The sequence below is a fragment of the Dipodomys spectabilis genome, unplaced genomic scaffold (assembly GCF_019054845.1).
Source record: "Dipodomys spectabilis isolate Male_0828 unplaced genomic scaffold, ASM1905484v1 ptg000051l, whole genome shotgun sequence".
NCBI classification, from domain to species: domain Eukaryota; kingdom Metazoa; phylum Chordata; class Mammalia; order Rodentia; family Heteromyidae; genus Dipodomys; species Dipodomys spectabilis.
This window is the reverse complement of record NW_024870728.1, coordinates 14,410,842-14,436,493: the sequence shown is the minus strand read 5'-3', so window position 1 is coordinate 14,436,493 and position 25,652 is coordinate 14,410,842. Positions and strand designations below refer to the sequence as shown.

The 25,652-nt window shown below is 44.7% G+C and overlaps 1 protein-coding gene and 2 non-coding genes across 3 annotated transcripts; 1 reads left to right on the top strand and 2 right to left on the bottom strand.

The window, feature by feature from the left end:
* Positions 1-1,327: 1,327 nt before the first annotated feature.
* On the top strand, positions 1,328-1,518 carry LOC122107604. Its single transcript, XR_006147388.1, has one exon. It is a non-coding gene; the product is annotated as a U2 spliceosomal RNA (small nuclear RNA).
* A 3,169-nt stretch (positions 1,519-4,687) lies between these two features.
* On the bottom strand, positions 4,688-4,878 carry LOC122107593. Its single transcript, XR_006147379.1, has one exon. It is a non-coding gene; the product is annotated as a U2 spliceosomal RNA (small nuclear RNA).
* Positions 4,879-6,108: 1,230 nt separating this feature from the next.
* On the bottom strand, positions 6,109-25,535 carry Pecr (peroxisomal trans-2-enoyl-CoA reductase). The gene is made up of 8 exons (XM_042679288.1): positions 25,359-25,535; positions 21,375-21,508; positions 19,405-19,570; positions 16,120-16,201; positions 14,200-14,296; positions 11,207-11,317; positions 7,584-7,695; positions 6,109-6,242 (listed from the first exon to the last, which is right to left on the bottom strand). The coding sequence occupies exons 1-8, from the start codon at positions 25,480-25,482 to the stop codon at positions 6,157-6,159; spliced, it is 912 nt and encodes a 303-aa protein (XP_042535222.1). The 5' UTR covers positions 25,483-25,535; the 3' UTR covers positions 6,109-6,156.
* Positions 25,536-25,652: the final 117 nt, after the last annotated feature.

Sequence of the window (25,652 nt, the reverse complement as noted above, 5' to 3'; positions counted from 1 at the left end):
GCCTCCACCTTGCGCTCTGGGACCGGTTATTGGAGATTAAGAGTCTTGCCCTTTAGTCTGCCCGGGCTGGCTTCGAACCCTCCTCTTCAGCTCTCGGCCTCCTGAGCAGCTGGGATTACAGGCGTGAGCCGCCCCGCAGCCCCACCGTGCCCGGCCCAGGGCGTGTTATTCTCTCTCTCTCCGCGTTCTGTGACACGTCGGGTTGTCCCGGGCATCCTCACCGAGACAACCCCGGATGAACGGGAGAATGCCAGAAGCCCCTGTGACCCCTGGTGTGGGAGGAGAGCCGGGCCCTGAACCCCCGCAAACGGGACGGGGCGAGGCGTCACCCACCGCCCAGCCCCGGGCCGACCCCAGCCACGCGAGCCGTCGCCGCGAGCGTCTCCCTGGTGCTCAGCGCTGTGCTATCCGCGATCGCCCGGTGCTGACGCGGGGCTGCGCCAGCCGCGTCGGACCAGCCCCGGGCCCGCTCACCCACGATGCTCTCAGCCATCGGGGCGGATCGCTGCTACCACCGGCCGCGGGCGGACACCACCCAGGGTCCCTGCTCCCCCGCCCCGGGATCGCCAGCGTGGAGGGCGGTTCGAAGCCAGCCCGGGCAGCCCCGCCGGCCAGACTCGCATCTCCGAGGCACAACCCACCCGGAGGCCGGCACCGGAGCTCCGGTCCCGCGCGGCTCCGCGCCGCCCCGGAGCACACGCGCTAAGGGAGGCCGCCCCGGCCGCGAGTTCAAGGCCTGGTCCCGGCGCGCACGCGCACAGGAGCCCGCTCGGGGCGGGTCCGCAGGCCCGCGCGGCGCTCAGAGAGCTCGGACCTCCGAGGGGGGAACGGGGAGGGCCGCCGCGGATCAGAGACCACGCGGGCGGGGAGCTCGGCGTGCGCCGCGCAGCCCGGTCTCTCGTGAGAAAGATCTGGGCCGCCGGCCGCCGACCGCCGACCCGCTCGCGCACGGTGCACCGCGGGTGTGAAGCCCGCAGCCCAGCCGGCCCCGGCAGCCAGCCCTGGCCCGGGACCCGGGCTCCCGGAGCCGGCCCCGGCCCCCCGGCCGGCGCGGAGGTGGAGCCAGCCCCTCCGTGACCACGCCCCTCAGACGGTGAGGGCGGGGACATGCAGAATAGGGAGGAAGCCTCAGCCCGGGGGACGCCGGGATAACCGCGGACTCAACATTTCGAGTCAAAGGCGACCAAAGTAAATTCGATCGGGAGTGTGATGAGGTTTATTTCTGAATGGATGAGGCGGAGGAGCTAGAGAAGCGAGGTCGTGTTTGTGACCGCGAGTGCAATGTGTAGGAGCGGCGTAGGGAAGCGGTGAGGCGAGACGGTCGGGTATCGCTTCTCGGCCTTTTGGCTAAGATCAAGTGTAGTATCTGTTCTTATCAGTTTAATATCTGATACGTCCTCTATCCGAGGACAATATATTAAATGGATTTTTGGGCTTCGGAGATGGAATAGGAGCTTGCTCCGTCCACTCCACGCATCGACCCGGTATTGCAGTACTTCCGGGAACGGTGCATCCCTTCGGGGAACATTTGTGGTGTTTCAATAGCAGACTTGGCTGGGTGCGGTTTTAGTTTCTCCACTTAGCTCTTCTTGGTTGTTTCGACTACTGTCCCTATCTCGGCTAATTTTTCTACTTCATTTTCTATTCTGTTTCTGCTCGAACCCGCGGGAGCTGCTCCAGCTTTTTCGGTTAATGTTGGTCTTGTTTGTAATTCCGTATTTCTTGCAAGGATTGATAGTGTCGGGTGTTCTTTCGGGGTTTCCTTCTGTGCAGTGGTGTCTGTCCTTTGTAGTGGGTAATGCTTTCTATTTTTGTCAATCGTGGGCTTGATTTCTGGGCTTGAGCACTGTCCTCAGCTCTTCTTTACCGCTTGAGCCATCGTGCCACTTCCGGTGTTTTGGTAGTTCATTGGCGATAAGGCTCCTGGGTTTTCCTGCTCGGGCTGGCTTTGAGCTGTTATCCCCAGATCTCCGCCTCCGGGAGGATTACTGCCTTTCTAATTTCTCTTGAATCCATTGGTTTTTTGGAAGAACCTGTGGCTATGCTGAGAGGCCTGTGTGCGATTCCTGCAAACTTGGTGACATAGTAAAGCCTTAAAAGGTTTGTCATCTGACACTGTGATATAATTCCCTGCAACATACTTGCCTCTCTCCTTCTCAAGATCGCAGTGAGATTGGATATTGAATTACCAGTAGTAATTTTTTAACTTCTACTTCTTATGTGCCCTTTGGTTTTGCCAGTCATGGGTCTGGACTTCAGGGCCTGGCCTCTGTCCCTGAGCCTCCCAAGGCCACAGCACCACTCTGGCTTGTTCTGTGTATGTGGTACTGAGGAATCAAACCCAGGTCTTCATGCACGTTAGGCAAGCTCTCTACCTAAGCCACATCCCCAGTCCTGACTTTTTGTTCAATACGATTTTTCACAGCCCGAAGGATCCAGGCGTTGTGTAGAATTTTTAGGAGTAGGAAGGGTTTTGTTTTGTTTTTGTGTGTGCGCTGGTCTTGTCACTTAACTTTTGTACTCAAGGCTTTCCTGCCAAGGCTGAACATTGATCCTCAGATCTCAGCCTCCTGAGTAGCAGTTAGTATAGGCATGAACCACCATGTCCATCAAGACTAATTTTTTGGTGGTGGAGGTGGCGTCGGTTGTGGGGCTTGAACGCTCTACTGCTTGAGCCACAGCACCACTTCTGGTTTTCTAGTGGTTTATTGGAGATAAGTCTCATGGATGTTTTGCCTGGGCTGGCTTTGAACCCAATCCTCAGATCTCAGCCTCCTGAGTAGCTAGGATTACAGGCGTGAGTCACCAGTGCCCGGCAAGACTAATTTCAAATGAACATTCTAGCTTAATGATTATAAAATGTTCACAATCAATCTGTATTTTAATCATTCAATTATGGTGGGCAGGTCACAAAAAGAATGATTGGGAATCCTTTAAATATGAGCAGACATCCTTAAATGATTTCAAAGTTGCTAAGCGAATGCTGTTCACCTTCATTTCCGGCTGCCCTTGGCCCCTATTAGCATTTCAGTTCACTCGTTCTGAGAAGATGGTTGGGTATATCAAGTCAGAGAAAGTGCAGTGTAGTCATTACACTCCCACCAGAACCTGCTGTGCTCGAGATATTCCTGTAATACTACATGACGACCTCTCGTGTATTTTCCTATCGAGTACAATGTCCACGATGACATTGGACATATCTTTCTTAGCATGTCATCCATCATTGCTTCTCTTCAGACGCATTTATCTAGTGTTCAACCCTTCATCCTCAAAGGTAATACAGCAACTGTCCAATAAATGCCATTGCTATATGCAAACTTTTCACGGAAAGTCACTGGCTTTGTGAGTGGTATGGACCCAGATTTAGACATTTTTGCACCAGAATTACTTGGAATGGTCTATCATATATATACTCAATAAAATGAATTATTTTTAAAGTCTTTTTGTTGTTGCTCTTAATGAAGTATTATTACACTTAGAGGTATTTTTCTGTACCTTCCTCATTTTAGCATAGCTAGGGATATAGCAATAGCCTAATATGTACAAGTCCCAGGATTTGATATAGCACTAGAAAAAAAAAAAAACTGAAGGGAAAAAAAAGAAAAAAAGATGGTGGAAGGAAGGAAGGCAGGCAGGCAGGCAGGCAGGTGCTGGCGGCTCACACTTGTAACCCTGGCTACACCAGGCAGGAAAGTCTAATCACAAAAGGCCAGAAGCTGTTGTAGGGAGCTACCCTTGAGCTCAAGGACAGGACAGGACAGGGAGACAGAGACAGACAGACAGAGACTGCTCACACGAGCAACTCTTGTTCTGGCTGTAAGTTCTTCCTTTCATCTCTAAATAGGAAGGCTTCCCTGACACCCCACAAAGAAGAAAGAGACAGGCGTCCTGGAAAAATGACAAGTGAGATTCTGAACCAAAGAATTCTGCTCTCCCAGGAGCAGAGCTGTTGATTTCCTCAGCCATCCCACAAGTCCTCCCTGGAACCCGTGGCCATTCGTCCTGTACCCGACTGTGGTCAGGTGTAATTTCCAGCCAGGGGCCTTCCACGGTAAAGGAATAAGATGGGCGACGCCACCTGACTGCTGTCGTCCACAGCGGACCTGGGCAGGCTGGTAGGATGTGTCCTTTACAGTTTAGTTTCATTCATAACGACCTCCTGAAGTAGAACTAGGGAAGCCTACAGTCTCTACCCAGGGGGGAGTCTGTTTTAAGCCACATAGACTGGGAGGCACTTCATGTCGTTTACTTGCCACCAACGGGGCACAGCGGCTGAGTGTAAGGACACTTTCAACATGTGAACTCAAGACTTGCAGAAAATACAAAGCCACCCACAAGCGAGAAAGCTTAGAAGAGTGGCAGTTGCTTGGCGAGCACAAAGTACTGAAAAACGGGAAAGAACGTCCCCCGCCGAGGTAAAGTAGCAAAAAGACCGCCACTGTATTGCAGACACCCTGCCCGAAAAGCGATGAAAAAGGCAGGCAGAAAAAGAAAAAACCAGCAGCAAAATAGATCCCGCGAGATCGGGCAGAGACAAAGGGCTAGAGGGCCAAAAAAAGAAAATACAAAGTAAGCGAGACAGACAATCATAGATACCTCTGATAGATGAGAAGGAAAAAGAGTTAAATAGAGAAGCTAAGACCGCACCCCACCAAGTCTACTATTGAAACACCACAAATGTTCCCCGAAGGGATGCACCGTTCCCGGAAGTACTGCAATACCGGGTCGATGCGTGGAGTGGACGGAGCAAGCTCCTATTCCATCTCCGAAGCCCAAAAATCCATTTAATATATTGTCCTCGGATAGAGGACGTATCAGATATTAAACTGATAAGAACAGATACTACACTTGATCTTAGCCAAAAGGCCGAGAAGCGATACCCGACCGTCTCGCCTCACCGCTTCCCTACGCCGCTCCTACACATTGCACTCGCGGTCACAAACACGACCTCGCTTCTCTAGCTCCTCCGCCTCATCCATTCAGAAATAAACCTCATCACACTCCCGATCGAATTTACTTTGGTCGCCTTTGACTCGAAATGTTGAGTCCGCGGTTATCCCGGCGTCCCCCGGGCTGAGGCTTCCTCCCTATTCTGCATGTCCCCGCCCTCACCGTCTGAGGGGCGTGGTCACGGAGGGGCTGGCTCCACCTCCGCGCCGGCCGGGGGGCCGGGGCCGGCTCCGGGAGCCCGGGTCCCGGGCCAGGGCTGGCTGCCGGGGCCGGCTGGGCTGCGGGCTTCACACCCGCGGTGCACCGTGCGCGAGCGGGTCGGCGGTCGGCGGCCGGCGGCCCAGATCTTTCTCACGAGAGACCGGGCTGCGCGGCGCACGCCGAGCTCCCCGCCCGCGTGGTCTCTGATCCGCGGCGGCCCTCCCCGTTCCCCCCTCGGAGGTCCGAGCTCTCTGAGCGCCGCGCGGGCCTGCGGACCCGCCCCGAGCGGGCTCCTGTGCGCGTGCGCGCCGGGACCAGGCCTTGAACTCGCGGCCGGGGCGGCCTCCCTTAGCGCGTGTGCTCCGGGGCGGCGCGGAGCCGCGCGGGACCGGAGCTCCGGTGCCGGCCTCCGGGTGGGTTGTGCCTCGGAGATGCGAGTCTGGCCGGCGGGGCTGCCCGGGCTGGCTTCGAACCGCCCTCCACGCTGGCGATCCCGGCCCCCAGGCCGCCAGCAGGTCCGTGATGACAGGACCGCAGGCTGTCCGCGGCCCGCGGAGCGGCCCGACCCCCGCGGGCTGCTCCTGCAGACTCAGCCTCGTCGGCCAGACGAGCTGCAGCTGGCACCGATCGCAGACTCCCGCGTACGTTCCAGTACGTTCCACCTGCGGCACTCACAACAGACTCAACTTAGATGAACTGTCTCCCGTTCTAGTTCAATCAGAACCCTCTGGGGAGGTCAGGATGCCTCTAATGATTACGTTTAATTTTTTTTCCTCAAGTTTTTCCCTTAGAGGGAATTAAAGTATGTCGACCTCACTAGTCACAGGTCTGAAGGCACGGTTCAAATGCATTCAAATGCATGTACTTTAGGCACAGGGTTGGCAGAGATACAATCAATAACGCGAGAAAGAGAAGCGATCTTCTTCACCCCAGTCACAAAGCCAGACTGGAGTGCTCAAGATGTCAGGGCGCTCGGAACGACGGCAGCAGCAGCCTGGCCCTCGCCTAGAGCTTGGCCTTCTGCTTAAACGATTCCTTCAACTTCCTGACCATGGAAAGGTCTCCGGGTCCTTCTGGCCACTTGTCGTGATCTGTCAAGGAAGGGGAAAGCTGTCACCACCTCCCACCGCTCACCTCACCCAGGCAAGGAAAAAGACATCTTCAGGATAAATGACAGAGGCTTCGCAAATGCGCTCCCCAATTTTGGGGAGGTGATTGTTCCTGAGTGACGGCCTTGCTGTCTGTGGAAGGATACCCCTGTGCCTGCTGAGTAATGGAGGTGTGTGCACTCTGGCCTGATGCCTGAACTCAAGACATCCAAACAGCACTCTACATTCTTCTGGCTGTGGCAACTGGGAAGTACAATGGCCAGTCTCAAACAGGATTTTAGACTGGAACAAAGTCCCTTTCTCCAGCTCTCAGACCAGCTAGATAGGAACGCAGAGAAGCCCACAGCCTTGAGAGCCCACAGCCAGAGCTCTCCTTGAGAAAGCTCACATCATGCAAGTAAAAACGTAAGAAAAGGGCTTGGGAAGGTGGCTCCGTGGTAGAGCACTTGCCTTGCATGCCTGAGGCCCTGGGTTCCATTCCTTAGCACCACATAAGGAGAAAAAGCCAGAAGTGGTGCTGTGGCTCAAGTGATAGAGTGCTAGCTTTGAGCTAAAGAGCTGAGGGACAGCACCCAGGCCCAGAGTTCAGACCCCACGACTGACCAAAAAAAAAAATAATAATAATAATAACACATACACACATAAAAAAAAAAGAAATGAAAAGTAGTGAGAGGAGGGGTGGCTTAGGAGCGATGGGTGACAGTGTTGTCAGACACTTTGTATTCATATACTGTTTTGTAGAATGGGAACTTCTTTATGCAACTACTTGAAGATAATAAAAAAAAAAATTTTGTTTTTATTTTGGGGTTCTGGTTGTGGGGCCTGAATTCTGGGCCTGGGCCCTGTCCCTGAGCTCTTCAGCTCAAGGCTAGCGCTCTACCACTTGAACCACAGCGCCACTTCCGGCTTTTTTTTCTTTTTGCTTATGCGGTGCTGAGGAATCGAACCCAGGGCCTCATGCATGCAAGGCAAGCACTCTACCACTGAGCCACCTTCCCAGCCCCAATAAAAAAAAATTTTAATTGAACACTTGAACACAAAAAGGCATGTAGAGCCAGGTGGTTGGTGGTTCACAGCTATAATCCTGGCTACTGAGGAAGCCTGGAAGATTATAATTCCAAGCCAGCTGGCAAAGAAAACTCTGAGGCTCTATTACCAATTAACAAGCAAAATGCTGGACTAGACCCATGATGCAAATAGTAGAGCTCCTGCTGTGAGCAAGAAAACTGAGCAACAGAACAAGACCCTGAGTTCCAGCACTGGTACTGGCACACACACAGAAAGGCACACAGCAAATGACTAATTCATCCTTTTACTGCTCACCTGGTATTTCAGTCCCATTTGTGTAGAGAGACTGGCCTCCATCCACATCCACCACCTGTCCAGTGATAAAGGAGGCCGCAGGGGAGAGCAGGAAGCATACCAGGGGAGAGACCTGGAAACAGAAGCACACAAATACATACATGAAAGCAAAGGCTCCTCTCTATCTGCAGTGCTTCACATTCCCCTGCAAACCCATCTCAAATCACAGGACTGTAAGGGGAATCCTTGCTATTCCTCTACAACTGCCATCAGCGATAAGACACAGAGAGCGTTCTTTGAGCACTGCTGCAGTCAGGAAAGTGACCAGCCATGAGCAACAATTCAAGACTCCCAAATAAGTAAACATCTCTTCATTTTAGGGGGGAGGGGTTAAATTTCTAATATGAAAAGCTGAATGCCAATGGCTTACACCTATAATCCTTAGCTACTCAATAGTCTGAGATCATGAGGTCATGGTTCAAAGCCAGCCAGGGCAGAAATGTCTGTGAGAATTATTTTATATTTTTTTTTTGGCCAGTCCTGAAGCTTGAACTCAGGGATGCTCTCTGTCAGATTTCTGCAGTCACAGAAACATGAGTAGAATCTGAATATACAGAACAGACTGTCAAAACCCATTACAGTAATAATATGTGAAAGCGCATAGAACAGCATTCCATTTTTGTAAAATAATCAGTAAATGTTACTATTTTAGGTATGCAGAGTGAATTTCTAGAATTATATATATATATATATATATATATCTCAAACATGTTAGGAGCTAGTTATAGAATGTACAAGCACATTTTCGCCTAAAAGTTTTGTTTTTAACTTTATAGGCAAGTTATAAGACCTAATTTACTTCTAAATAGGCATTTTTTAAGGCTTTTGCTGAATCTCTTTTTTCCTCAAAGATCTAAAATGCTACCTTGATATTTATTTAAACTCTCATTTGTACACAGTACTGAATCACAAATTCATTTAGTTTTACTAATAATCTACCCCAATATCAGTGCTACACACTGTACATTAATATAACTCTGTATTTTTTGTTTTGTTTTGTTTTTTGGTGGGTCATGGGCCTGAACTCTGGGCCTGGGCGCTGTCCCTCAGCTCTTCAGTTCAAGGCGAGCGCTCTACCACTTCTGCTTATGTGGTACTGAGGAATCGAACCCAGGGCCTCATGTATGCAAGGCAAGCACTATACCACTGAGCCACCTTCCCAGCCCCTATGGTTGTTTTTTGGTTTTTGGTGTTTTTTTTTTTGCCAGTTCTGGGGAATGAACCTGGAGCCTAGGCACTTCTTTTGCTCAAGGCTAGCACTCTACCACTTGAGTCACACCACCACTTCCATTCTTTTTCTGTGTATATGGTACTGAGAAATCAAATCCAGAGCTTCATGCATGCAAGCACTCTACCACTAGGCCACCTTCCCAGCCCTAGCTCCATGGCATCTCGAAGGGCAAATCCTCCTATTATTCTTTTTTTTTTTTGGTTGGTTGTGGGGCTCAAACTCTGGGCCTGGGTGCTGTCCCTCAGCTCTTCAGCTCAAGGCTAGTGCTCTGCCACTTGAGCCACAGCGCCACTTCCCTATTATTTTTTTAAAATATTTTTCCACGTGTGTGTGTGTGTGTGTGTGTGTGTGTGTGTGTGTGTGTACTCACGCTCATGCACATGCATGCATTACTATTAGGGTTTAGTTTCAGGGCCAGAGCATTGTCATTTAGCTTTTTCACTCAAGTCAGGAGCTCTATCAATTAAGCCACAACTCTACTTCCAGCTTTTTACTGGCTAATTGAAGATAAGAGTCATGATTTTCTGCCTGGGCTTGCTTAACCATGATCCTCAGATCTCAACCTCTTGAGTAGCTAGGATTGTAGGCATAAGCTACCAGCACCTGGCCTCATAAATATTTTTCTACAATTTTAGAATCTATGTGTTAAATTCCAAAACGGTATTAAATTTATAGATCAATTTAGGGAAACTTGACAGTAATATGATATGTTTCAACTCTGGCATTTTTTTTTATTGTTCTTCTTCAGTAAAAAAAAAAAAAAGATTTAAAAAAGATTTTTTAAAAAGATTTTTAAAAATACAGCTGCCAGGCACTGGTGGCTTATTCCTATAACCCTAGCTACTCAGAAGACTGAGATGTGAGGATCGTGGTTCAAATCCAGCCTAGGCAGGAACTTCCATGAGACTCCAGTTAACCACCAGAAAGTACAGACTAGCCTTGAGTTGGAGAGCTGAGGGGACAGTACCCGGGCCCAGAGTTCAAGACCCACAACAGACCAAAAAAAAAAAAAAAAAAAGAGCTAAGCTTACTTCTAGGTATTTTAGGTTTTTATTATTCCTATGGAAATTACGCTTGTGAAGATATGTGAAAATATGTGTGGTCCTGGAGTTTGAATTCAGGGCCGAGGCACTGTCCCTTAACTTTTTAGCTGGTACTCTGCCATGTGAGCCATAGCCCTACTTCCTCCTTTTGGTGTTTACTTGGAGAAAAGAATCTCATGGACTACCTGCCCAGGCTGGCTCTGAACTGCTATCTTTAGATCTCAGTCTCCTAAAGTAGCGAGGATTACAGGTGTGAACCACCAATGTCCAATTTGAAAACACTGATTTATTTTTATTTTTTGTCCGTTGTGGGTCTTGAACTCTGGGCCTGGGCGCTCTCAGTTCTTCAGCTTAAGGCAAGCGCTCTACCACTTGAGCCACAGCACCACATCCGGTTTTCTGGTGGTTTATTAGAGATAATGTCTCATGGACTTTCCTGCCTGGGCTGGCTTTGAACCATGATCCTCAGATCTCATCCTCCTGAGTAGCTAGGAGTACAGGCATGAGCCACCAGCGCCCAGCTATTGTTGACATTTGAGAAAGATACTGATCTCTCCATACTTCAGTCAGGTTCCCTTACTGAAATTTCACGTGCAATTTTATAAAGACAAAAATCATCTGATTTGACAGGCACTGGTGACTCACACCAGTAATCCCAGCTACTCAGGCTAAAATCTGAAAGTCAAGATTCAAAGCCAGGTGGGCAGGAAAGTCTGTGAGACTCTTATCTCCAATTAACCACCAGGAAACCAGAAGTGGCTTTGTGGCTCAAAGTGATAGAGCACTAGGCTCAAGCAAAAGAGCTCAGGGACAGTGCCCATACCCTAAGTTCAAGCCCCACAAGCAATAAATAAATAAATAAATTATCTATCTTGTTTAGGGTTCTGTGCACTAACAAATGTTATATAACAAAATAATGTAGCTGAAAAGTCACATGAAACAACCAAAGCCTGTTGTCCTTTTTTTTTTTTTTTTTTTTTTTTTTTTTTTTTTGTCGGTCATGGGGCTTGAACTCTGGGCCTGGGCACTGTCCCTGAGCTCTTCAGCTCAAGGCGAGCACTCTACCACTTGAGCTACAGCGCCACTTCCAAGCCTGTTGTCCTTAAATCACACTGCATTGAGTCTCAAGAAGAGTTGGCTCTTAGCAGCTGAAGCACATCAGGATATTCCCACGTCCAGAAGCTCAGGAGACAGGGTTGGTGGCAGTGGGAGAAATCATCTCTACCAGCAATCAGACCACATTAAAAGGCTGATATGTTTCCTATGTATGAAAGGTAGTCATTCTAAAAAATGAAAGAAATGAATATTACCTCCTCCGGAATTCCAATTCGTTTAGCTGGGATGTTCTGAAAGGCTCTTTCAAACATGCCTTGTCCCAAATCACCATAGTTACTGACAGCTGTTTGGGAATAAATTATACCCTAGGATGAAAAATAAAGCAAGAAGATAAAGTAAGTAAAAGGCATCAGGCTGAAGTTGTAGCATGACGGTCATGTTTGCCTAGCATGCTTGAGGTAAGGACTTGGGTTTGACCTCACACTGCAAAAGAAAGCAGCAAGGAAAACACTGAGATTAAAAAAAAAATCAAGGTCATCCATTGGCCAATATAAAAAATTACATGGTTTAAAATTTCTAATATCAATTTTACTCGAAGTCAAAACCAACCACCATCCACAATGGTATCATCTGAATTCTCATCTACTGACTGATCGCCTCTCCCTTAAGGGCCAGCCAAGACCTGGACTTTTCATAAAAGACTTTGTTTTTGAAGAGCATACTTACATTAAGTGGACCAGTGAGGAAAATGTACTTTATCTTCCGTTACATATCCTATCTTTACAGAGAAAACTGAGCAATGCCTATGTGTGACACTTAAAGAGATGTGTGGGTTTTTTGGCTTTTCCTGTAGAATACTTTGTGGTTCTTGTTATTGGTGACCCTGAGGCAAGTCAGGCAGGTGTTCTACCATTTGAACCATACCCCCAGCTAGCTTTTTGTCAAGAGTGAAATAAAAATGAAACCTTTGGCCAGTTCGAAACCAGCCTGGGAAGGAAAGTCCATGAGAATTAACCACCAAAAAGTTAGCTCAATTGACAGAGTGCCAGCCTTGAGCATAAAGGCGCAGGGACAACACCCAGACCAGAGTTCAAGCCCCAGGACAAATACAAAAATGGAAACAAACCAACAAAAAACAAACTTCGAATTCAAAGTAAATAAACTTTTAAAATTTAATTGTTTAAGTATTCTTCCATTTATCTGTCACTAGAGAGGAGGAAAGACGACTCAGCCAAAAAAGGAAGTCTGTCAGTATTAATTATCCCAATTATACAATTCACAACATTTTATTTAAGGAGGACAAAATCTCCAAAAAAGAAGAAAATTTAGCTGGGCACTAGTGGCTCTTGCCTGTAATCCTAGCTACTCAGGAGGCTGAGATCTGAGGATCACAGTTCAAAGCCAGCCCGGGCAGGAAAGGTTGTGAAACTCTTATCTCTCCAATAAACCACCAGAAAACCGGAGATGGCACTGTGGCTCAAATGGTAGAGTGCTAGCCTTGAGCTGAAGAGCTGAGAGACAGCGCCCAGGCTGAGTTTAAGTTCCAAAACAGACCAAAAAAAAAAAAAACCAAGAAGAAGAAGAAGAAAATTTAGATATTAAGCCTAAAAACATCCGTGGACAAAAATGAATTAGTAATGTATTTCCTAACAATATGCCATTAAGAGTTTCTAAGAAATGCATGTTTAAAAGCCAGTATGTCAAGCTGTCCACATTAAGAAAGGAACTGTCATTTATTTTCCCTGTAAATGTTTGAGTGAAACTCAGGGCAGGTAATAGCACACATGGAGGATTAAAGAATTAACGAAGTTTCTGGCCATAATACCATAACTTCATATCTTTCTCTACTAATGTCAGCAAGTCAGTTCATGCTCTGAGCCACCTGGATAAAAAGATCTATAACTTTTTTTTTAGTATTATAAAATATTTTATTCTCTTAGTAATTAGAAAAGAAAGTAATTTTTGTTTCCAGTTGATATTACTTTCTTTTTCTGACAGTGTATGGTTTTGTTTTATATTTTGCTAAACAATCATTGGAAAATTATGTCTTATTAACACAAATGTACTATTTAAGATTATAGATGTGTCATTTTTTAATCAGCATTTAAAAATACAAACTCATGGACGCAGTATGCTATCATTAGATAGATATAATAGATTTTACTCCTAAATCCTTATATTTTAAACTAAATCACCAAAATGTTTGAAATAATTTTTAAAATGAAGATCTCTAGAGAAAGATCAAAACCACAAATTCACAGAAAGATGCTTGGCTCTGTCAAGTTAATTTTTAAAATACTCCAAATCTTGTAGACTATTTTGTATTTCCCTTAATTAATTCTTTTTGAGTAAAATAAAAAATGTGTTTGTGGAGTTGTTTATTTTCAATTTTTTTCTTATGATGTTTGTCAAATGTATCCCATGGACTGTGTATTACTACCAGTAAGTAAAATATTCTATTTTATTTTATTTTATTTTTTTGGGTCCGGTCGTGGGGCCTGAATGAACTCTGGGCCTGGGTGCTATACCTCAGCTCTTCAGCTCAAGGATAGCGCTCTACCACTTGAGCCACAGTGCCACTTCCGGCTTTTTTCTTTTTGCTTATGTGGTGCTGAGGAATTGAACACAGGGCCTCAGGCATGCAAGGCAAGCGCTCTACCACTGAGCCACCTTCCCAGCCCCCAGTAAGTAAAATATTCTAAACATATTTTTAGTTTGGTGGATGTTTGCTGCTATCAAGACTGAAGATCTATAACTTTCATATGTCAGATCTGTGGATAATATCCATAGGTATGATGGAGCTTCAGATGGAGAGATTATTTCCACCTTAGCAACAAGCAGACATGATTGACAACGTGGGACTTTAACTGATAGCTATAGGATTAGTGAACTATTCATATAATAAGCTGTAGCTTATTTCACAATAACAATTTTTCTTTTTGCCAGACCTGCCTGGGGCTTGAATTCTGGGCCTGCATGCTGTCATTGAGCTTCTTTATGCCCAAGGCTAGTGCTCTACCACTTGAACCACACTGCCACTTCCAGCTCTTTTGAGTAGTTTATTGGAGATAAGAGTCTCAGAGATTTTATATATATATATATATATATATATATATATATATATGTAATTAGTATATATTTTTAATAAATACTACCTATTATGCAGTTAATGATAAGATTAACAGCACAAATGGAATCAGAAGGACACCAATTTGTCCACAGATTTCGTATTAGAACATTTACGTACAGGGGCAACACAGTTGATCCTTACTCCACTGCTAGCCCACTCCACAGCTAAGGATTTGGTGAGGTTGTAAACACCAGCTCTGGCAGCTCCGGTATGCCTTTAAAGACCCAAGAGAAACATTGTGATTAGCTTCTGTTGAATATTCTTCTCATTAGCTAAGTTAACAAGTGCTCAACTCCACAAAAATATTCTTTTAAGCGTCATTGTTGAGTCTCTGTCTACAATGGGGAAATAACTGGTCCTTCAATATTAAAGAGAAATCTCAGCTATCAAACAAATCTCTCACTGCATAAACAATGTCCCCCCCACAATCATGTACAGACAGCCCCAGAGTCACAGTCCCCACTAGAAGAACCACAGATAATCCAGGCACCAAAGACTCACGCCGGTAATCCTAGCTACTCAAGAAGCTGAGATCTGAGGATCAAGGTTCAAAGGCAGCCCAGGCAAAAAAGCCCATGAGACATTCTAATTAATCAGCAAAAATGTTGGACTGGAGGCATGGCTCAAGTGGTAGAGTGCCAGCCATGATAGGCAGGCCAAGTATCTAAAAAAGCAAGTGTGAGAAAAAGTCAAGTGAGAGCAAAAAGCTGTGGGTTCAAATTCCAATTCCAGCACAAAGAAAAGATCTGCAGATGATGCTCAACCTCTTCTCTACAGCGTTTAAGATCCTGTGACTCCTGCTTTATGCTCAAGTCTGAACTTCCCTTCTGCCACCCCCCCCCCCACTTCTTCAAAAGGAATTATTTATAATTCCCCAAAGCATTTCAAATATCTGTACATCCCCATGGAACATCTTGTCCCGTTGCCTTCCTTTCTCCTCCTGTGTTAACCCAAGTTCAAGTTAACTTTTGGGATGTGTTAAGAATTGTTGACCCTTCCTGCTCCCAGCCTGCACACTTGCAAGTACCTTTCTCAGGTTACTACATCTTGTATTCCATCTGATGGTTCTCCTGCTCCCCTCCCCACTAATTGTGTGCTCCCTAAGAATGTGGGTGTATCTGATTCATCTCAGTATTTCTTATTGTTTAACATCATTAAGGCACAAAACCCTAGCCGGGCACTGGTAGCTCACGCCTGTAATGCTAGCTACTCAGAAGCTGAGATCTGGGGATCGAGGTTCAAAGCCAGCCTGGGCAGGAAAGCCCGTGAGACTTATCTCTAATTAATCACCAGAAAACCAGAAGTGGCGCTGTGGTTCAAGTGGTAGAGCACTTGCCTTGAGCTGAAGAGCTCAAGAACAGCACCCAGGCCAGAGTTCAAGCCTATGACCAACCATAAAAAAAGTACAAAACCCTAGAAAATTACTGGATAAAATTTGAGCTTACTGTTGGGAGTCATAATTTAGAAGCCCCAACAGTAAATAGGTATATTTTTAATATATACGTGTGTTTCATGTCCACAGATAAGTAATACATGCTCTTAGTGTAAGTATGCCTACATGTTATTTGGGACATACTTACACTAAAAATTATTTAACCAGACATCCTGGTTTTTCCTCCTGTCATAGTAAATATGACAAATCTTAATCTGAATGAATATGTTTCAAAAGTACTTTTTTTTTTTTTGGCCAGTCCAAGGGCTTGAACTCAGGGCCTAGGCGCTGTCCCTGAGCTTCTTTTGCTCAAGGCTAGCACTCTACCACTTGAGCCACAGCGCCACTTCCAGCTTTTTCTGTGTATATGGTATTGAGGAATTGAACCCAGGGCTTCATGCTTGCTAGGCAAGCACTCTACCACTAAGCCACATTCCCAGCCCCTCCAAAGAACATTTTTAAAGTCCAAACAAAAGCAAATGTAAATGTTGAGGTCTCACTCATTAAACGGAGCCATACTGAGTAAAGGAAACTTCCCTACCAGCTCTTCCCTACTCAGAAGATAAAATCTAACAACAGGAAGAATAAAAGTATAAAATGCTTACGAAAACCCTGGAAATCCATTTTTAAGAAGAACAATGATATTCACAATAGCCCCTCCATGCTCTTTCATCCAGAAACTGTAAGCTGTGGAATACAGACAAATGACAATATTAGTGTCCTTTCTCTTCCCTGACAACTGTTGTAGCACAATCTCTATCTGTTATATGCTACATTTTAATTTATGTGGCCTTTATTTTTATAAAAAGCCTGACGGTGGCTTGGCATAATTTACACATCAGAATTTTTTTTTTTTTGGGGGGGGGGGTCCGGTCATGGGGCCTGAACTCTAGGCCTGGGCGCTGTCCCTCAGCTCTTCAGCTCAAGGCTAGCGCTCTACCACTTGAGCCATACACCACTTCCAGCTTTTTTCATTTTGTTTATGTGGTGTTGAGGAATCAAACTCAGGGCCTCAGGCATGCAAGGCAAGTGCTCTATCACTGAGCCACCTTCCCAGCCCAACACATCAGAAAATTTTTACACTTAATTTCCCTACCACTTCCCCGCCCCGTCTCCCTCTCCCCACACTCCAATACTGAGATTGAACTCAGACTTGCTTAGCTTGGCCACTCAGAAAGTGTTCTACCACTTGAGCCATGCATTTTGGTAGCTATTGTGGAGACTGATATCTGGATTTTTCTGCTGAGGCTGGCTCCAAACTGTGATCCTCTGGATCTCAGTCTCCTGAATAGCTAGGATGTATATACATGCCTTTTTTTTTTCTGGTCCTGAGGCTTGAACTGGGCACTGTCCCTGAGCTTCTTTTTGCTCAATACTAGCACTTGAGCCACAGCACCACTTCTGGATTTTTCTGTTTATGTGGTACTGAGGAATCAAACCCAGGATTTCATGCATGCTAGGCAAGCACCCTACAACTAAGTCACATTCCCAGCCCTCATCTTATTTTTTGATTGTAGCAAGTCTACTGAGGGTGCTGTGTTACCTTGTTGGAGTTATGATATGGACTTCCCTAATGATCAATGGTGATGATGTACACATGTGTTCTTATGCCCAGTACCATACTGTCTTAAAATCAAGAAGTAGCTTTGAAATCAAGAGATACAAGCCTCAAAACTGTTCTGGCGATTCTGAGGCTTTTATGTTTCCATAGGTATTTTAGGATCAGCTTGTTAATTTCTGCAAAAGTTGACAGGAATTGTATTCATTCTGTAAATCAACTTGGGAAGAGCTACCATCTAAACAATATTGATTCTTTCAATCCACAGCACAATACCTATACATTGTTTAAATCTTTAATTTCTCTCTTTGGTTTTCTGAAGTTTTCTGCATATAGATCTTACACATCTTTTGTTAATTCCCTTCTTAAATGGTTTATTCTTTGTGAAGCATTTATGCTATTCATTCAAAACAAGATAATGATAGATATGTACTCCAGACAGTCTTTATTTTTTATTTATTTATTTATTTTTTGGGTCCGGTTGTGGGGCCTGAACTCTGGGCCTGGGCGCTGTCCTTCAGCTCTTCAGCTCAAGGCTAGCGCTCTACCACTTGAGCCACAGCGCCACTTCCGGCTTTTTGCTTATGTGATGCTGAGGAATCAAACCCAGGGCCTCAGGCATGCAAGGCAAGTGCTCTACCACTGAGACACCTTCCCAGCCTCTAGACAGTCTTTAATAAAAATATCCTCTTTCTATTGATGTAAGTCATGATGCTTGAACTCAGGACCTGGATACTGTCCCTGTCCTTGAGCTCTTTTGGTCAAAGCTAGTGCTCTACCACTTTGAACCACAGTTTTCTGGTGGTTAATTGGAGATAAGAGTCTCATGGACTTTCCTTCTCAGGCTGTTTGGAACTGCAACCCTCAGATCTCAGCCTCCTGAGCAGCTAGAATTATAGGCATGAGCCACCAGTGCTCAGTGAAATATGAATCTTAGAATTAGAAGATGAGAGAAAATTTGATATCTAGTTCTGTTATACACTACAGAAAAAAATAAGAAAACTTGGTCATTACTTAATGGTTCCCTGTGAATTCATACCAATTCATAAAAATAACAGGAAAAAAAGAAGGTAAGTTCTGGAAAAGACACACATATATTATTTTTAAGTCTAAGACAATTTTTTCATTATATTTATATTGGTGAATTTACAGTCTCTATAGTTGGTGGAATCTTACAATTATAAATATCATTTTTAATTTTTAGAATACAGTGGTTGTGTTTAGACAATATAGCATATTACAAAATACTCAGGAGGATAATTTGATAAATCATAAGATAAAGCTTGCAGGATGCTGGTAGTTCTCACCTATAATCCTATCTACTCAGGAGGCTGAAATCTGAGAATCAGGGGTTGAAGCCAGCCCAGATAGGAAAGTCCATGAAACTCTAATCTCCAACTAATCACCAAATATCCAGAAGTGGAATTGTGGCTCAAGTGGCAGAATGTCAGCCTGCAGTAAAAAAGCTAAGGGACAGCAGCCAATACTTGAATTCAAGCCCCAGTATAGGCACAAAATAAACAAATATAAGTACTCATATCACCACAAAGTAAAAAGAATACAACGTTTGATACACTGTCTAAATCAATGTTATGAAATATGTTAATAAATTAAAAAAGAAGACCAGGTTCTGGTGGTTCATACCTATAATCCTACCTACTTAAAAGATTGAAATCTAAGAATCTAGGTGCAAAACTAGCCCAAGCAAACAAACCTGAGAGATGCTTATCTCTGATTAACCATAGAGAGGATGGAAATGCAGCTGTAGGCTCAAGTGGTAGAGTACTAGCTTTTTTTTTTTCGGTTGTGGGGCTTGAACTCTGGGCCTGGGCACTGTCCCTCAGCTCTTCAGCTCAAGGCAAGCACACTACCACTTGAGCCATAGTGCTACTTCTGGTTTTCTGGTGGTTTATTAGGGATAAGAGTCTCAAGAACTTTCCTGCCTGAGCTGGCTTTGAACCATGATCCTCAGATCGCAGTCTCCTGCATAGCTAGGATTATAGGCGTGAGCCACCAGCACCCAGCTTGGAGTGTTAGCTTTGAGTGAAAGGCCAAGTGAGATTGTGAGGCTCAGAGTTCATGCCCTGGTATGGACATACATGTACACACAGAATTAAAGAGAAAATGGATTTTTTTAAAAAATCAGGTAAAATGAAAGAAACATTTAAAAATGCAATGTATGATTTTTGATAGAATACTGGATAAAAAATGAATGGGGGTTAAATATGAATGACAGGCTTCTGAGTCCCCCATTGATGCTCATTCAGCATTCTCAACGACCTCATGGAGCTCAATAAGGCAAGTTGGTTTTTGCAGCTTTTATGACACGCACCTGCTTTACACATGTAGAAGGTGCCAGTCAGATTGGTTTCAATCACAGCATTCCATCCCCTTGAATTGATATGCTCAGTAGGAGACAGGAACTGGCCTCCTCCATTGTTTACCAAGAAATTGATCTTACCATAAACAGCTAAAGTTGATTTTATCAAATTATCCACCTGACAAGAAAAAAAAATTAAAAGTCAAAGTAAGGTTACTAAAAGTCCAAAGTTTAAGGCGGGCACAGGTGGCTCTGGCCTCTAATACTAGCTGCTTAGGAGGCTGACATCTGAAGATTAAGAATTAAAGCCAGCCCAGGCAAGAAACTCAGTGAGTCTTTCATCTCCAGTTCATCATCAAAAAGCCAGGAGTGGAGCTGTAAGCTCAGGTGGTAGAGTGCTAGTCTTGAGCACCAAAATTCAGTGACAGTGTTCAGACGTTGAGTTCAAGCCACAGCCCCAGAAAAAAAAAATACAGAACAAACAAACAAAAGTCCAAAGTTTAATAACCTACCTTGCTAATTGGACCAGTCACTTATTCTAGAAGTGAAACAGAAACTGAGAGGCATAACCAATGAACAGGAAGTCACAATGAACAAACCTAAAATTCTGATACCATGAATAATTTCCCAATATTTAATACTCATATATAAAGGTAAAATTGCAATTCTGATGACAAGATTTATCCAAGGGCCTGAATCACTGCTAAGTATGGTATCTGTTGTACTAATTTATAAGCACCTCAAAATACAGTGAAGAAATTGGGCAAAATTAACATTAAGAAATGCCTTAAACAGTTTATAGAGTTTCTTCAAAAAATGAAACATAGAAATGCCCTATGACACAGTCATACTACTCCTAGGCATCTACCCAGAGCAATACAAGTCAGGATATGGTAAAGATACTTGCAATCCATGTTCAATGCTTCACTGTTCACAACAGCCAAGTTACAGAAACATCCCAGATGCCCTACAACAGATGAGTGGATCAAGAAGATGTGGTACATATACACAATGGAATTTTACTCCTCTAATTAAGTGAATTAAGCCAGACTCATAGAGACAAAGAACACATTTTCTCTCATACGTGGAAACTAGATCTAAAATATAAATAGGCATGATAACATACACAGGGCTACATGAAAATGAACTGACTAAAAGGGGGTATACTTAGGGAGGAGTCCAAAAGCATAACTTCTCTAAACACCTACAGTACTATTTCTTTTCTCCCTCTCCCTTTCCCTTTCCTCCTCCTCTTCCTCTCCCTCTTCCCCTCCTTACCATTCTCTCTTCCCCGAAATCCTGGGGCTTGAACTCAGGGTCTGGGCACTGTCTCTGAGCCTCTTTGTGTTCTAGGCTAGCGCTCTACCATTTGAGCCACAGCAACACTTTTGGCACTTTGAGTAGTTTATTGGAGATAAGAGTCTCATGAACTTTCCTGCCCTGCCTGGCTTTGAACCATGATGCTCAGATCTCAGCCTGCTGAATAGCTAGGATTACAGGCGTGAGCCACCAGCTCCTGGCTCTAAAGTACTATTTCTCAAAATGAACACTAGGAAGTGGAAACATGGGTTTTTTTGATGGAGGAAGGGATGCAAAAGAGTGGGTAAATGCACTGTATTCGATGTACATTATGTAAAAAAATGAATTATGTGACTTGTGGGTAGGAACCAGAAGGGAAAAATGGGGGAGAACAAAGGAAAGAGTAACATTGACCAATAAGCATTTGTACTCATAACCTACCTAATTTATGGGATTAAAACCCCTTTGCACAGCTCCTTAAAAATAACAATACAAAGAAAGAAATGCCTTAACAGACAAAAGACCATGTCATGTCTTAGTCCCTGTCTTGCTTCCCTCCCACTCCTTTCTCCTGAGATCACCGGTTCAAAAACTCACAGGAATCTCCTTACAGGGGAACCTGAAGCACAACCAGATCAAAAAAAAAGAGTAATAAATAAATGATACAGATATAGTGGTATTACCTCCTCTTCTTTCCGGATATTGCACTGTATGGGAGTGATCTGAGTCTGGCTATTGGGAGGCAGGGTGGCCCTTAGTTCATCTGCAGCAGAGTTTAATCTGTCAAACTTCCGAGAAGCAATGACCACATTACATCCTAGGGAGAGAAAGAAAAACAAAAAGCCAGAGAACAAGTGAATAGGCTTTCATGAGCTACTCAGAGTCCAACAATAAGAGAAAAAAATGTGTGCTCCTGAAAAGGAAAGGAAAACAAAAAAAAGATGAATTAGTACTTGTGTTGATCATGAAACAACTAAAACACTGCATGGCATACAAGCAACAGTGCATGCCAAAGCCTATTGGACCTCCTGTCGCATTGAACTGAAAATGAGTAGTCATCTCTGAGAAAGGAGAAACACACATGAACTCTATGTCTACGCTGCTTATTTTTGGGAGAGAGCTATAAGTTTTCCTGGGTGGAAAAGAACAGCAAGGCTAGTTCAAGAGGGTATAGACAGATATGAAAGAGAGATCTGCAGAGTCCCCTTGAATTTTCACCCAAAGTGTTTTGTTGTTTTTGTTGTTGTTGTTGTTGGTTGTGGGGCTTGAACTCTGGGCCTGGGCGCTGTCCCTCAACTCTTCAGCTCAAGGCAAGTGCTCTACCTCTTGAGTCACAGCGCCACCTCCAGTTTTCTGAGTTCACCCAAAGTTCTGATCAGTACCTAGAAGTTAATGAACAGACTGAGGAAAAAAAATCACTCAAAACCCTGCATTCACACAGAGCTAGGAATAGTTAGTGTGCCAAACAGATAAAAGGGCTTTCCCTGGTTAAAGGGTATAACTTCAGAAGTGGGGCAAAGTTAGCAATGGACTAAAGGTTGCTCAGATAAACACTTAATTTAAAAGCATGCTTTCAGAACATCAACCTATTTCCAAGTAATTGCCTCAGAAAGAGACAAAAAGAGAGAGGCAGAGAGAAGGAAGGAAAGAGTGAAGCAAGCACAAAAGTATAAGAACATAAAAGTAGTCAGTACCCAAGAAAGAAAACAAGATAGAAAGGAAGGAAGGAAGGAAGGAAGGAAGGAAGGAAGGAAGGAAGGAATTATCTTTTTGGTTTTATAATTTTATAATTTATAATTTTATAATATCATTTTACTATCTTTTCAATTAATTAATTTATACGTAGGTCTTTCCATGAGGCCCAAGCCAATGTTCCACTTTCAACTTTCTGCTTCAGTTTCCAGGCTTCTGGATTTCACTACTCCTGGAAATTAATTGTACCTATTTATGGGATATATGATGCTTTAATATCAGCATATACCATGGAATGATCAAATTAAGCTAATCATTATATCATCTTCCATACTTAAACATTTCTTTGTGGTAAGAACATTTAAAAATCCACACTGAGCCGGGCGCCGGTGGCTCACACCTGTAATCTTAGCTACTCAGGAGGCTGAGATCTGAGGATCATGGTTCAAAGCCAGCCTGAGCAGGAAAGTCCATGAGACTCCTATCTCTAATAAACCACTAGAAAACCAGAAGTGGCACTGTGACTCAAGCGGTAGAGCGCTCGCCATGAGCTGAAGAGCTCAGGGACAGGGCCCAAGCCCAGAGGTCAAGCCTCACGACCAAAAAAAAAAAAAAAAAATCCACACTGGGGCTAACAATGTGGCTTAGTAATAGAGTGCTTACCTAACATGCATGAGGCTCTGGGTTTGATTCCTTAGTACCACATAAATAAAATAAAATCCACACTTTTAGCAATTTTGACATATACACCACACTGTTATTAGTCACCCTGCTATGCAATAAATTATCAGAATTTAATCCTCCTGTTTTACTGAAACGTGGCTTTTGCCTAACATCACCCCAGTAAAACTATCTTGGTTTAGTTCTACTTTTTGTTTTATACTTCCTTATACATCCATAACTGACAGAAAATTAATCTATAATGCTTTGACTGAATACTTTTAAAATTAAGGAATGCTTCACAATTTGATTATTCAGTGTGCTTTGCATGGTATCAGCTTGCACCATTTTTTCTATGGCACCTCAATGTATGTAAAGCTAGGACCCTTTGTAAACTACTAAGGCATTGTTGCCTTCTATGTAAAATGGCAAAATAGCATGGAAAGAAAGACTATGACATGGCAAATATGTCACTAGCATGAAGCTAACAAAAGAGATGAATTGGAAAACCATAAACAAGTAATCCACATTAAGGAAGCAAACAAAAGTGAAGGGGACAGCAGAACACAGGAGCAAACAACAAGACAGATTCAGATTCAACTCTACTGACAATCACATTACATGCAAATGCCCCACTTCTAGATGCAGATTGCCAAACTGCGCAAAAAAGCATGGCTCAGGCTGGGAAGGTGGCTCAGTGGTGGAGTGCTTGCCTCCCATGCATGAGGCCCTGGGTTCGATTCCTCAGCACCACATAAGCAGAAAAAGCCAGAAGTGGCACCATGGCTCAAGTGGTAGAGCGCTAGCCTTGAGCTGAAGGGTTGAGGGACAGCACCCAGGCTCAGAACTCAGGCCCCACAACTGGGAGAAAAAAAAAAAAGCCAGGCACTGGTGGCTCACACCTGTAATCCTAGCTACTCAGGTGGCTGAGATCTAAGGACTGCAGTTCTAAGCTAGCCCAGGCAGAGGCAGAAAAGTCTGTGAGACTCTGATCTCCAATTAACCACCAGAAAACTGGAAGTGGAGTTGTGTTTCAAGTGCTAGCCTTGAGCAGAAATGCTACCTGACCATGAAATGGGAGCTAGGGACAACAAAAGAAGCAAGAAGAAAGATCCCTGTTAAGTAAGGACAAAAGAATGAGAAAATAAGGATGAACCACCAAATTGTTGGTGCTGCAACCTTATAAGAGCTTTCTAATTCAAGGCTAGTTGTCTACCATTGGAGACACAGCTCGACCTCTGGCTTGTTGGTGGTTAATTGGAGATACAAGCCTCATGGGGTAGGTGCTCAGCTAAGAGCTCTTCTTTCTTTTCTTCCTCTTCCTCCTCCTCCTCTTCCTTCTTTTTCTTTTTGTGTTTACTGTGTGTGGTCCAGAGTGGTTATGAGTGGTTATTCTCCTGCTACACCTCCAGAGTTCGGGGATTACAAGCATGTAAATACTTAAAATATACTAACACTATTTGTCTCATGTCAATATTTCTCCATCAATCTTTATACTTTACATTTTAAAACTCATTGAAGATTTAGATCTTCATTACAAATTAGTTTTATAGCTGGGTGCTGGTAGCTCATACCTAATCCTAATCCTAGCTAGTCAGGAGTCTGAGATCTGATAATGGCAGTTTGAAGCCAACCTGGGCAGAAAAGTCTAAAAGCCAGAAGCAGAGCTGAGTTTCAAAGTGGTAAACACCAGCCTTGAGTGAAAATATGAGGTGTAGCCCCAAATTCCTGGGTTCAAGCCTCAGTACCGGCACAGACACACACAAATGAGTTTTAAAAATTTAACTATTTCCCCCTTTGTAGCTTCTTTCCCTGTGTTTGTGTATATAAGGCACTTCCTTCCCTCAAGTAAGATATTCACTATATTTCTTGCTATAGTTATGACAAGAAGTGTGAGCAGACAGTAGGATGGGAGCCTCTCAATGAGGGAAGCTTTCCCAGTTAAATTCAGTCTCCTATTTGAGGGGATTGGGCAACATTTAGAAGGGATTAACTTAAACTGCACAGCACAGTTTCACAGGTCTGTTTATTACCTACCTCGGGGCATAGTATCATTGGCTTTAAGCCATGATTTGTCAGGAAGAACTCTCCCTTTCTTGGATAGTAATTTTAGTCACTTCTATAGTCCCCTCTAGCTTTCCAAACAACCCTGTCCCGGCTTTACCAGCGTCCCCTGGCTCTTGAACTAGATCCCCCTCCCCCCCACCACTCAACACCCCCCACCACTCAACACCCCCCCCCCCCCACTCAGCACCCCCCCCCCGCCCCCGCTAACTCTGCAGACCCTGGCTCTAAGGTGCCCAGGCCCTACAAACCCAAGTGCAGGAGCTCCTTGGAGATGGCTTTTCCGATGCCCGTGGCCCCGCCGGTGACGATGGCCACTTTGTTCTGCAGCAGTCCAGCCGCCAAACAGCTGTTGCCTTTGACCCAAGAGCCCATCACCGCCCCGGAACGTCTGAGTGAGCTTGCCTAACGCAGGGCAATTATCCACCTCCTGAGCAGTCTCCCGAGGCTGCCAGGACTCCAGTGTGTGGGTGTGGCTAAACGCACACGTGACCATCCATGTCACGCCCCGTCGCTCCGGGCCCCGCCCATTGGCCCCGCCCCCG

What these genes read in the sequence shown, in the direction of transcription:
- Pecr (XM_042679288.1), bottom strand. Translation starts at nt 25,482, where the DNA reads ATGGGCTCTTGGGTCAAAGGCAACAGCTGTTTGGCGGCTGGACTGCTG. An exon ending in ATATCCGGAAAGAAGAGGAG is followed by an intron (nt 19,571 to 21,374) that starts GTAATACCACTA and finishes TTTTCTTGTCAG; the next exon opens with GTGGATAATTTGATAAAATC. An exon ending in AAATGGGACTGAAATACCAG is followed by an intron (nt 6,243 to 7,583) that starts GTGAGCAGTAAA and finishes CTTCCTTGACAG; the next exon opens with ATCACGACAAGTGGCCAGAA.